At 31.9% G+C, this 12,474-nt stretch overlaps 2 protein-coding genes across 3 annotated transcripts; one reads left to right on the forward strand and one right to left on the reverse strand.

Annotated features, from left to right (window-relative positions):
• Window positions 1–535: 535 nt before the first annotated feature.
• On the forward strand, window positions 536–5,611 carry LOC107926703 (ribulose-phosphate 3-epimerase, chloroplastic). Of its 2 annotated transcripts, none has more exons than XM_016857602.2 (10): window positions 536–1,056; window positions 1,824–1,938; window positions 2,358–2,498; window positions 2,577–2,690; window positions 3,468–3,546; window positions 3,897–4,006; window positions 4,089–4,145; window positions 4,872–4,941; window positions 5,028–5,138; window positions 5,406–5,611. In XM_016857602.2, the coding sequence occupies exons 1-9, from the start codon at window positions 779–781 to the stop codon at window positions 5,075–5,077; spliced, it is 1,014 nt and encodes a 337-aa protein (XP_016713091.2). In that variant the 5' UTR covers window positions 536–778; the 3' UTR covers window positions 5,078–5,138; window positions 5,406–5,611. The 2 variants fall into 2 exon arrangements, with proteins under 2 accessions (XP_016713091.2, XP_016713090.1); XM_016857601.2 differs by having other exon boundaries at window positions 578–888.
• A 2,142-nt stretch (window positions 5,612–7,753) lies between these two features.
• Window positions 7,754–10,105, reverse strand: LOC107926725 (zinc finger CCCH domain-containing protein 14). The gene is made up of 3 exons (XM_016857640.2): window positions 9,710–10,105; window positions 9,432–9,492; window positions 7,754–8,713 (listed from the first exon to the last, which is right to left on the reverse strand). The coding sequence occupies exons 1-3, from the start codon at window positions 9,780–9,782 to the stop codon at window positions 7,966–7,968; spliced, it is 882 nt and encodes a 293-aa protein (XP_016713129.2). The 5' UTR covers window positions 9,783–10,105; the 3' UTR covers window positions 7,754–7,965.
• Window positions 10,106–12,474: the final 2,369 nt, after the last annotated feature.

The following is a 12,474-nucleotide window of genomic DNA, read 5'->3' on the forward strand; positions in this document are numbered from 1 at the left end:
CCAATTCTCGACTCGGTTGCCAGGTCCGAGTCATAAGGTATCACATTCGTTACCAGAGCAATCATATTCAATCCAACGTAACTATACATTTAAATATAGGTAAATCATGCATATAATATAGTATGATATTAATTTCAAGTCTTATACAAGCTTACAAAAGTTTTTTTAAGCTCAGATCCACAACAAGACCAAATTGTAAAAATTCTAAAACATTATGTTAATGTCGCGACACAACATACTAAGTAGGCTTCGTCGCACCGTTTAATACTCAGGATGGCATTGTGACATGACAACCTAATCATATCATGATAAAAAATGTCATGATGTGACAGACCGATAAATACTACAAAATACAATAAACTCCTGCTAAATATTTTACCAACTTAAGTGCCCCATCCCACTATTTGGAAATGCAAACGAAATTGAGAGGCTGACCCAATTCCCCATAACTTAACTCTTTCCCTTACATCAGCAATATAGAACGCCAACCAACCATTGAGGATAAGCACAGTAACCCACAAATCAGCTTCACACGTGTCCTCATTACATGAATCCATTCCTAAATTTTCCCCAGATTTTTTCTTTCTTTTTTTTCTCGACTATTTATTCTATGGGGCTCCAAGTCTTTGCTGCCTGCCTTGTTGGTGGTGAGATTTTTGAACAAGCAAATAAAAGCTCTCACTACCTAACCTTCAAACCCCCCCCCACCTCCTTTGTAGATTAGAAAACTAGAGATCAAAAGATAGGCAACTAGGAAAAAAAAAAAGATAAGTGAAAGATGTCAACTGCTTCTTCATTGTGTTCATCAACTCAGATTAATGGCTTTGGAGGGGGACTTGGGGTTCTAAGAACCCATGTTTCTCAACCCAAGACACTTTCTTTCACAAGGTATTCTTTTTTCTTTCTTGAGTTCTTGTTCTGGGTTGCCTTTCTTTTTGGTTCATTCTTATTAGACTTTGTAAAAAAAAATGGTGAAGAAGCAAATTTATGGATGTTGGCAATAAAACCCAGTTTAGAAATTCCAGTGGAAAGTGAAGAACACCTCAAGAATATAAGGTAGCTAAACTCAATTGAATTAAATAAGCTTTCGGGGTTTTATTTATAGTTAAATTATTAGTTTCTTAATGTTCGATATAAGAAATCTGAATATGCAACTTGGTGAAACTTATTTTGTATGTCTGGTGCTTGCTTAGGAGCATAATTGTGGATTTATTTTCGGATTTTCGCCTTATGTTTGCATATTTATGCTAATATCAAAGTTAGGCTTGTGATTTTGGATAGTGACCATCAGTACAAGTTATGCATTTTGACATTGCATTCTCAAATTACAATGTTTTAATATGTTTCCCTCTATTCTTTCCGGATTGAAACACAGGTGAAGGTGTTGCATTCACATGATATTAGTAGCAAAGACCATTAAAGTTTGTACCAAATGGTTAAAACTTCAATTATGTCATTAGTTTTTTCCTTGCCGTGCTGAAATTCTTTACTTTTCATAAGATTTAAAGATTGCAAATCGTTTTCTCATCCCTAAAAATTTGTCTTCTATGGTAGGAAGTGCACCGGTAACATTGTAACGCCTTTTTATTGATCTTGTTTTAGGATTTAGAATGCAACTATTGGTTCACAGGGACACTAATGCTTATGAAAAATGTCAATTAACTGACAAAGTTCAGTTTTCATTAATTCCAATTCACTTTCGCATGATTTTGAGGAACTTTATGTTTTCCTATTCTCCCTCACATTTCCAACTATTGGATTTGAGTTTGTTCTTCTAAGTCTCATACAATATTTTAATATTACCTTTTCTCTGAAACCTTTAGAAGGAGAATTTCTACGGTAGTGAAGGCAACATCTCGAGTTGATAAATTCTCAAAAAGCGATATCATTGTTTCTCCATCTATTCTCTCTGCTAATTTCGCAAAGTTGGGGGAGCAGGTTTGTTATTCTTTTTTTTGAAGTTACAACTTACAATTATATCATTAGTTACCATCAGAATGAATCATTACGAGCATTGAACTAACTGAACTCAAACCAACTAGCCTCTACATGGTTAACACAGGGAAAACTTGAATTTGAGATCTCAAAGTCAACCTTGTCATTTATTTCTCTTTTTATTTCTTGTACTATGAAATTTCTTTCCGATTTTCTTGTAAATTATTGCTGTCAAATGTTCAATAATTTCCATAACACAGACAATGGACTATAATCTGCATTATTCTTCTGGTATTTGACTTTAAACCAATATCAGTAGCAACATGTCAGCTTTTTTAGCTGCTCTTGTATTGTTTACCTCGATGATACTTTTAACTCAAGTTGGAGCTTCTTTCCAAAGTTTGACTTCCACAATTTTCTAGGTGAAAGCAGTAGAAGTTGCAGGCTGTGATTGGATCCATGTTGATGTAATGGATGGCCGATTTGTTCCAAACATTACAATTGGGCCTCTTGTGGTTGATGCTTTACGACCTGTGACGGATCTTCCGCTGGATGTGCATTTGGTCTGCTTCTTTTCTTTCATGCCTTATCATTAATTAGCCTGTATTAAATATTTGCTAATGTCACATGGATGTCTGCAGATGATTGTGGAACCTGAGCAACGAGTTCCAGATTTCATCAAGGCTGGAGCAGATATAGTCAGTGTTCACTGTGAACAATCTTCAACCATCCATTTGCATCGGACGCTTAATCAAGTAAGATTTTTCTTTTTCTGAGCCTGCCTTGTTTATTTTCCATGATAAAAATTGGGTTGCCACTAGCAGTTTCTTGGTCTCATTACAACAGCTTATTAAAGCCTACTGTTGATTAACCTGTATTTTCATATCAAGAGATGCCCACAGTTAACTGCATTTTTTAACAACAAGGCCATATAAACCAGAGACGCAAGCCTTGTTTTCTCATGCATGGTTCCACTTTGAAGTTGTCATTGGAATTTATTTCAGGTTATCACTACAGGTTGCCTACTTTAGGTTGAACCACATGATATGCTGACGGAGATGGAATGTTCAAAATTCTTAGGAGCATGTACAATTCCGTAGAATTCATCCTTTCAAGCTAGTTTTTATTTTGAACTTATTAGTCTTAACTATTTTCTATCGCATGACAAAATAACTACGCATTGATGCTTGATTGGGACATTTGCGTAACTTCTATTCTAGTTTTTGCACCCTATTTTTGCTGTTGCAGCTTTTTAAGTGTTAAGTTTTCTAGCCTCACTCCTACCTCAAACCGTGCATCATTGCTTTGTAAAAACTCCATGTCAGGATGCCTGAAAGTTGTCTGTTACGGGTTCTAGTTTTTATTTTTTATTTTTTATTTCCAATTGTCTGGAAATCATATGCTTAATATTGTTGTCTTAGCTTGCTTTTGCTGTTTGCCTGCATTGGCTTATTTTCATGCAATGATTCCTTTACTATTCAATTGCCTTTAGTTTTCTTTTAATTTTTCTCAAAACTTTTCTTGTTGTATAGATAAAAGGTCTGGGTGCTAAAGCTGGAGTAGTCCTAAATCCGGCAACCCCACTTACTACAATAGAATATGTACTAGATGGTGAGGGTTTTATTTATTTATTTAAATATTCTATTTCCTTTTCCATTTTCTTTTCTTCTTGTCAAAGGAAGATTCCTACATGCCAAGTGGTGGATCTAAACTGGGCATTGCTTATTCATAACTTGGAATAAGGGATATATCCAAAAGGAAAACTCTTGAGAGCTATGTTACATGGACATAAGCATTAGTGCCAGACATGGATAAGTGTCCGACACGGTGCACTCAATTTTTTTAAGAAGGATAAGAGATCCTTCACTACATTGTCATAACTTGTAGAATACAGATGTTAGAATTCATATGACTAAATAGAAGGAAGTTTACATGATAACATCTGATTTGCATTTGGACAGTGGTTGATCTAGTCTTGATTATGTCGGTCAACCCTGGCTTTGGTGGGCAGAGCTTTATTGAGAGTCAAGTGAAGAAAATCTCGGACTTGAGAAGAATGTGTGCAGAGAAGGTTTATATTACTTCTCTCTGTATCATTTTCCTATTTATGCTTTAAAATCAGGTGACATTTTTGTTTTATATTTCCCGTGCAGGGAGTAAACCCATGGATTGAAGTGGATGGTGGAGTTGGTCCTAAAAATGCATATAAGGTACCCCATTAGAGTCCTGTGGTTTTTCCTTTTAGACATGTCTATACACTCTATGCCTATGTTACTCAGATTTGGGTGTGGGTGTCGAAACAACCATGTGTGCAACACAGATATTTTCTATTTTTTCTTGGTTTTCAGTGTATTTGAAGATTGAATATACATCAAACATGGGTAAATTTGTTTCTAAAAATTAAATAGTTGGGAGTAACATAGCTCTATATGTAACATGTGACGTAGATTCTATGAGTTATCATTTGTTGAGAGATAGGCCTAATGTTGCTTTACCATTGACGGCTTGACAGCAAGTGGTGTCTGAATGAAGCTTTTGCAGTGGTCAAAGATATTTTGCATTTAAACCTAAGAATTCCTGCCAGGATGGTTCAAAATGTAGGTTGAGTGGAAAGAAGTGGAAAAATATAAACTGGACGTCCTGCTATTTTCCTATGATATCTATTAAATACGAGATACGTTAATCATATCAGTCATGATAATAATTGATGCCTTTTGCTGTCGAGGTAGAGGTCTTGGTGGCCTGAGGTCCTGAAGAAGTGAAACGGGTAAAGAGGGTACCCAAGTTTGGTTTTTGGGGCAGGTTCTGATGCTTAAGTCAGCACCAAAGTTCAATATATTTGTTGACCTGTATCGAGGTGGAGATCTTGGTGGCTGGAGTTTGATCTCCAAGACATGCTCCGGTGATAAAATTGAAATGTTATTTGTTGCTGGCAGGTAATTGAGGCTGGAGCTAATGCATTAGTTGCTGGTTCAGCTGTGTTTGGAGCCAAAGACTACGCGGAAGGTATGGACATGGAATTGTTTATTATTTTTTTTGCATTTAATGAAATGGATTTTAACCATTGTTTTGTGGCTTGGACAATTCAACAGCTATTAGAGGAATCAAAACCAGCAAAAGGCCAGAAGCAGTAGCTGTTTGATTTATGACTGCCAAAACATCTGCTTGGCTCTAATGTGGGATATCTGTATTTACATTTCCATGTATGATACCCTCTTAACTTCATAGAATTTTGCTTTGATTATATATTAAGAAGTGTTAAAGCATGGTTAGAACATGCGTCAGTTGACTCGGGTGTGACTGTTGGATATGAGCATGTGCCTGGCACCAGTATGTTTAGTTCTTTTTTTTTTTCAATGAATTTGGTGGGTCTTCGGAGTCTTCATACCTATTTCTGGATATGCATTGGACTCGTAAAAATGAAGAGTCAAAATAACATAACCTACGAGCATACTTTTTGTTGTTTGCAGATAATACGCATGTCATGGTCGTATAAGAAGCAAATCATGGATACTATCTGCTGCTGAATCGTGGATGCAGGGTGTGACAAGATTGTTAGTTTGGAAATATTTGGTGTAACTTGTCTTTTTTGTTGTATTTGATAATTCATATATACATCTCAAGCACTTTGTATTGAATTACATGTTCGAGTTAAATAAAGCAAAGCATTCATGTTTGTTTTTGCTCATCAAAATCTTGCCTAAGCAAACTTTGAATGTTACACCAAGTCTTTTTGTATTTGTTGAGGGCCTCAACCGTGTCGAAGCAAAACTATGTTCATACCTAAAATGTGTCAGTACTAACTCCCTAAAACAAATGATGTCAAACTTGAATCCCACGTGGAAAACAGATCAAAATTCAATTTTCTTTTTTAAAACAAGATAATTAAATTGCTCATGTCATTTTAAAATACAAGGTATTTCTTTCAATTCCGTCGTCAAAAGAAATATGAGTATTTTTTTTTAACATTCAATTCCATTGTCATAATTTTTTTTTCCAAGTGTTGAAAGTACAACACAAATATATCTAAATAATCACGAATAGTAAGCTACTACAATACAAATGAATTGTTTGAATCATTACAAAATAGAATTAAACTATTACAGCACAAATAGATTAAGAATTAGTATAATTTAGACTAAAATCGATGAATTGAACTAATTAAATTAAAACTTATAGGAATCCAACATTATAGTTAACAATGAACCAATTTCGAATTGATAATCTTTCTTAATATGTTGGGTTGTGAATGATTTAAAAAAAAAAAAACCAGTGACCCCATATAAAATTTAATATGGTTGATAGTAGTATTAATATTTTAAAAATAACAATTATCATATATTTTTTTATAGAAAATAAATATAAATTTATTTTTTTCATATTTAATTTATTGATAAAAAATTGATACTGCCATTTCATGTGCAGATGTAAAATTATAATAGATTTTATGATTTTTGTATGTTTAATTTTATTAAAGGATTATTAATCTAATATGTATTTTATTTTTGAGGTTGTTCATATACATATTTTTCTAATTTATTTTTTAAACTATTAGAAATCTTATCACAAACGTATACATGTGAAAATCACAAATTTAGAATATAAATGTGTGTTAAAAAATAACATGCAGTAAATAATAAAATATATGGTTTAGAAGTAATTAATAATAACACAGTTTATTAAAATGATAAAAATTAAATTAAATTATTTATTATTATGTTGTCATCAATCTTGAGTCAGTGTCGAGTTAACTTGTGACACCAACCCAATTAAATACATTATTAATATATACAATTGATGGAAATAATAAAGTGTGCAAAATAAAATTAAAATATATTAAAATATTAAAATAAAATTTTAATTGAGTAGTAAATTAAAAGTTTTACTAATGTAATTTGTGTGGTTCAAATCTCACCATATGCATATTTTTATTAATTTTTGTGAATACGAAAAGATTAAAATACCCTCAAATAATATAATCTTTTTTGAATAAATTAAATAAGATAATTTATTTTAATTACGGAATGACATTTTCATAATTTCTCTAATTGAATTGACAACTCAATTAAGACTCACACTAATTTGGTAAAACACTAAAAATAATAACTTTTTACGTAGTGCCATATAAATATTCTCTATTCTTGTATACTATATTGTTGTGTCATATTTATAATTTCAATTATAATTATGATACTAAAAAAATTTAGAGTAAAATACACCGGTAGTTACTCAACTTTAAGGTAGCTGACAAAACAGTTATTTAGAAATTTTCAAAAAATAGCAAAACAGTCACCAATAATCATTTTCCGTTACGTCGATAACGGATCTATCGTTTTCCGTTATTGACTTAACAGAAATGCCATTTTGAGTTTTTCAGAATTAAGATAAAATTGAGACTATTTGTAAATTGGAGATTAATTTTTTAAAATTATAACTAAATAAAAGTTAAGGTCTAAATTTGTTATTATACTTACTTTTTAAACCGGCACATGTGGTGCTTAAATTGCAAACTTTTTATTTTGAGTGCCTAAAATATAAAAAAAATTAATAATTAAGTGACTATCGATACAATTTACCCTAAAAATTGTATGATATTCAGATTTTTCCCATACTACCGAATTCTATCTCAAAGAAAGTTACTAAACTAAATGTAATATTAGGCAAGGTAAATGTAGTAATACTCGCTGTTTAAGACTTAATTCGCTTAAACCTCTTCCGATGTAAGAGTTCGAAAGAATTACAAGCAAAAAGTAAACTCTGTCTAAGAAAAAGTAACACCCAAATCAAGCATCCCTAAATCAAATGGAATTATCAGTAATGCGTCTAAGGAGTTAATTTGATTATTAGCCCTACCAATCAAAAAGGAAAATTATGAAGTAAGGGACTAAAATGGTAAAAATAAAAAACTCAATACATGTCACTTCAACTAGATAGTATAGCACAGCTAGAATGTTAAACAAGGCTCTAACTCATACAAGACTGCATAATATCTCAATCCTATTAACTACTTAGAATGCACTTGTTTAGCCCTCACACCACCGACTTCCGCAACTCGGCTGCACCGTGTGCAAAGTGACATCTTTCTCCAAAAGTGCAACTTCCCTTTGCAAAATTGTCGCACAACTTTGTTTTGTAGTTGCTTCCCGGATGCCCTTGACCACCATGTGCACCAGCTGTTTTGGCTGGACCTGGTACTGGACCCAGGCTGCTGATTAGTTCTCTAACCATTGCACTGGCTTCTTTAATTTGCTCAAATGATCCTTCGAGCTCGATGTTCCTAAGTGATGGATCTGACTCATGTTCCCGAATAGATAGCTTCGCACCTGTTTGACGACATATCTGCTTGGAGTGCACACCACCTTTCCCAATAATGGCTCCTGCAAGGGAAGCATCCACACTAATTTTCGCAGTTGCTGAAGCACCAAACGTTGCAGCAGGACCTGATGGTGGTTCCATCCGACTGCCCATGCGGCCAGGAAGAGGTGCCATGGAACGGGGATCATCAAGAGATGGAGCAATAGGCGTGCCAAGTTCCCACTCTCCATGTGCAAAATGACATTTATCACCAAACTTACAACCTTCGGGACTACTAAATTTGTTGCATAACCGAGTTTTGACCGCAGAGGCAGATCCATGAGGTATTGCAGCTGTCGCTGCCACGTTTCTAGAAGCTGGTTGAACAGCTGGTGCAAGGTTCATCATCTGGGCCACTGCATTGTAACCTCCAGGAACATAGTGCAGAAAATGGCAGCTCTCACCAAATTGACAACCAGCAGTACTGCGATTAAAACATCTCGGGATCAGATCAAACTTAGACGAGTCCATAACATCAGCTAAATACAAATGTTTCATTCGTATAAGATGCCTATTCTGAACTGAAAACATCAGAAAACCTAGACATTCCAATAGAACAGAAGCCTAGCTACTGCTAGCACACAACAAATATCTAGCATAAAAGCATAACAGCGATACTTATAGTCCAAGTCATACTTAAGTAAAACAATATCAAACACGAAAACTATTTATATCAACGCGAGCAAATTCCAATGATGGGAAGAACTTAAAGGAGTCTAATGACATAATTTTCACAAAAAAGAACACATCATACCTGAATTTTCCATCATACTTTGATTTATATAACACAGCTAAACTTACCAAGGGACTCAATAACCGTACCAATTTTTGAAAATTTGACCAGTTAATTCAATCTTAGGTACAGTTTATATAACAAATGATACATATTTGATCTAATTTGCCTTTTTTTCACCAACTAACTCCAGCAAAATTGTTATTAATGAAGCCAATCTCTGTTAACCATTAGCTTGATTAATGATCAAACAACAGTAATTGTACCTGTAATAACTCAATAATACCCACATTTGATTAGAAAAATCACAAGTTTTTAGCTAATTATAAAGTTCAAATTTTTAGAAATAAATTATAGAAACAGAATTTAAGTGCAATATTTATTTAGGTGTGGGTATAAGAATTTTAACCTGAAAAACTTGGTGCAAGGCTTCGATTTGCTTCCTACACCAGTTGATAAAGATTCCAATTCTGTTGCACAACCATTAATTAATTACTTTTTCTCAGTTACAACTTCTTTTTATATCGAAATTATCCCCCAAAAATTCAACGTGTTTAATTCTTCATTTTATTTCTAAAAATTATGTAATTAATCACTTCTATATTAACACTTAAACAAGCTTGTAAATATTAAGAGGAACAAAGACCATATATTTCAATTTTAGAGAGAATAAAAAAAGGGACAAACCTGGTTTTGATTTCTTGATGCCGCCATTAGCATTGAACCCAGCTTCACGTCTTCCTCTTTTACGAGTATCCATTAGAGAACTTCTTCCACAGATCCAGATCCAAAGAAAACAATAACAAAAAAAAATCAAATGAGTGAAAAAATTTTCAAGAACCCTAAAACGCCCCAAGAAAGAGGAATATAAAAAACCCAGAGAGAGAACGAAGAAGAACAGTAACCCTAGCTTCGGGCGGGGGTTTTCGGGTGAAGAAGAGGAAGAGGAAGAGGAAGAGGAAGAGGAAGGGAACCAAAAGGCAAAGAGAGTGGGAAAAAAGGTTGAAAGATAGTGATATTTAATAGCTAAGTTAGGGCTGATGATAATTCGCGGTCAAAATCTGAAGGGCTGGATTTTGTTTTACGTCAGAAAGAATCTTTTAGCCATTTTCTAGTTCTTTTGGGCCCTAATTCTAATTCAACTTCGATTGGGTCCAAACCAGGCTAACTTTATTGGCTTAATTTTCTAGACACCCCCAAACTATAAGCTAAATTTTAAATTGGTCCCTAATTTTAAATTGAAACCAATTTACTAAAGTAAGAACATCACTTTTCAAATGAATCCAACTCTCAACTACTCATCTCAGGCCATAAACAACCACTTTAGACTTTATATACAAATTGTCTAAAGCTATGCACTACAACAAAGGTTCCTCTTAACACAACCCCATTACCCATCAAAACACCACTATTATTTCTGTTGTATAAAAATTTTGGTTGGATTCAAAATTAATATTTTATAAAGGTAATGCCTTTTTAGAAAATTATCTTGAGGGTTTAAAGTGATGTCTCTTTGCAAGGACACAACCGAATAGTTGTGTCAATTGACAATTTTTTTTTCTTTTAAATTATATATATGATAGAGAATATGAGCTAGACAACACCATCTCGTATAGCTTCAAATATTACCTCCCTTAACTAAAATGTAGTATTATATTAATACAGATAATCATCACGCTAAGAACTAACCATAGCAAAGTCAGGCACCACTCCATTGTGAAGTAAAGTCTTGTGCAAATTCCATATACCCCAACATAAAACTATAATTATTTTAATTGGATTGGTTAGATTGATAATCAGTTGGGGTATCAATCCAGAGTAAAATTTTAGATCGATTGAATTGTGAATCAGTACAAACCAATTAAACTAACAATTAAAGTTGTTTTTAATAATTTTTATTTTTTTATAAAATTTTAATAATTTATTTAATCAAGTCGTTCGGACTGATAAACTGATGACCTGGCCTGTTCGACCACTGGTCCAGTCATGAAAACTTTGCATAAAACCACATATCTAAGCAAGCATTGAAGCTCTCCCAATTGCAAGCTTTTGGCTCTCCGAATCTTAAATTACGTTTCGTAATAAGATTATACTATTTGATTTATTTGGTTAGAATATAAGACTAATGTGTTTGGTTGTGGAATATAAAATTAACTTAAATTAAAAATAAAAAATGTTTAACAAAATTTGTTAACTAAAAAAAATAATTTTTGTTACACCTTGATTTGATCATATGAATTCAATTAAACAATGATTGAGATAGTTTATTTATATAATTTATAATTGTTTGTTTTAGAGAATTTAATTTACCTTTAAAATTAAAAGAAATTTAATCTCCTAGTTTTATATTGTATTTAATATGAGGTTTCCAACAAGTTTAATAATATAAAAAAATTATAAATTTAATAATCTCACATCTAAATTTAATGTTTGTAAAGGATTAATTTTGAGGTATAAATACGGTAATATGTTATATTAAAATAAATTATTATATTAAAAAAGCACGTCATGTAGATATGTTTTTTTTAATAACGTTTGAGCTTTTTTGTGTATTTAAAATATATTATAAATATTTTTATACACTAAAAATATATATAGAGGATTATAAATTTATATATACATTTATATTACGCTTTATATAAGTCATGATATATATATGGGTGTTCAAACAGTTAACTGAACCGAACTAGTATTAATTAAATTAACCGAACTTTTTAATCCTTTAAACGTTAGCCGAACCGAAATTTTTTTAAAATAAATTAACCGAACCGAAATATTTCGGTTAATTCTGCTGGTTAATTGAATTAACCGAAATTTATAAGTTTTTTTTTTGTTAAAACAAGTATAAAACATATAAAAAATAAATTTATAATGTTTATTTGACCGAATTAACCGAACTAGTAATAGCTTAATACATATAATATATAATATTGATTATCAAGTTCGGTTAATTCGATTAATTACCCGATTTCGAATTAAATTAACCGTTAATCGAAATTTTAAAAAATCTTTAACTGACTTCTGAATGAATTAAATCAATTAACTGACTGATTAATTCAATTAGATTGGTTTAACCGGTTAATTTAATTTTAATCGAAATTTGAACATCCCTATATGTACTTTTGTGTATATGAATCATATTCATGTTTTTTTTTTTTAATACCATGTTTTGTATAGTTTATTATTATGATTTTATTTACATCATAATTTGTTTGTTGATGTTATGTCTTAACCTTTTTTTTTTTTGAAAAATATATTTTTGTATAATTTAGATAATGATTTACTTTTTAGAATTTTGTGTGTTTTCTCATTATTTTTTTACGTATAAGGTATTATAAATTTATATAATTCTTTAAACGTAAATAATTCATTTTACATAATTTTTGGTATGTTTATTTATTTGTTTTATTTTTTTTCTGTCACATTAATAATTATTTGAATTGTTTTGTATT

This window comes from Gossypium hirsutum, chromosome A07 (assembly GCF_007990345.1).
Source record: "Gossypium hirsutum isolate 1008001.06 chromosome A07, Gossypium_hirsutum_v2.1, whole genome shotgun sequence".
NCBI classification, from domain to species: Eukaryota; Viridiplantae; Streptophyta; class Magnoliopsida; order Malvales; family Malvaceae; genus Gossypium; species Gossypium hirsutum.

Coding starts and splice junctions, on each gene's coding strand:
- LOC107926703 (XM_016857602.2), top strand. CDS start 779: ATGTCAACTGCTTCTTCATTGTGTTCATCAACTCAGATTAATGGCTTT. Junction 3,547..3,896: donor AATAGAATATGTACTAGATG/GTGAGGGTTTTA, acceptor GCATTTGGACAG/TGGTTGATCTAGTCTTGATT. Junction 4,007..4,088: donor GAAGAATGTGTGCAGAGAAG/GTTTATATTACT, acceptor TTTCCCGTGCAG/GGAGTAAACCCATGGATTGA.
- LOC107926725 (XM_016857640.2), bottom strand. CDS start 9,782: ATGGATACTCGTAAAAGAGGAAGACGTGAAGCTGGGTTCAATGCTAAT. Junction 9,493..9,709: donor CATCAAGAAATCAAAACCAG/GTTTGTCCCTTT, acceptor GTTGTGCAACAG/AATTGGAATCTTTATCAACT. Junction 8,714..9,431: donor CCTTGCACCAAGTTTTTCAG/GTTAAAATTCTT, acceptor TTTTAATCGCAG/TACTGCTGGTTGTCAATTTG.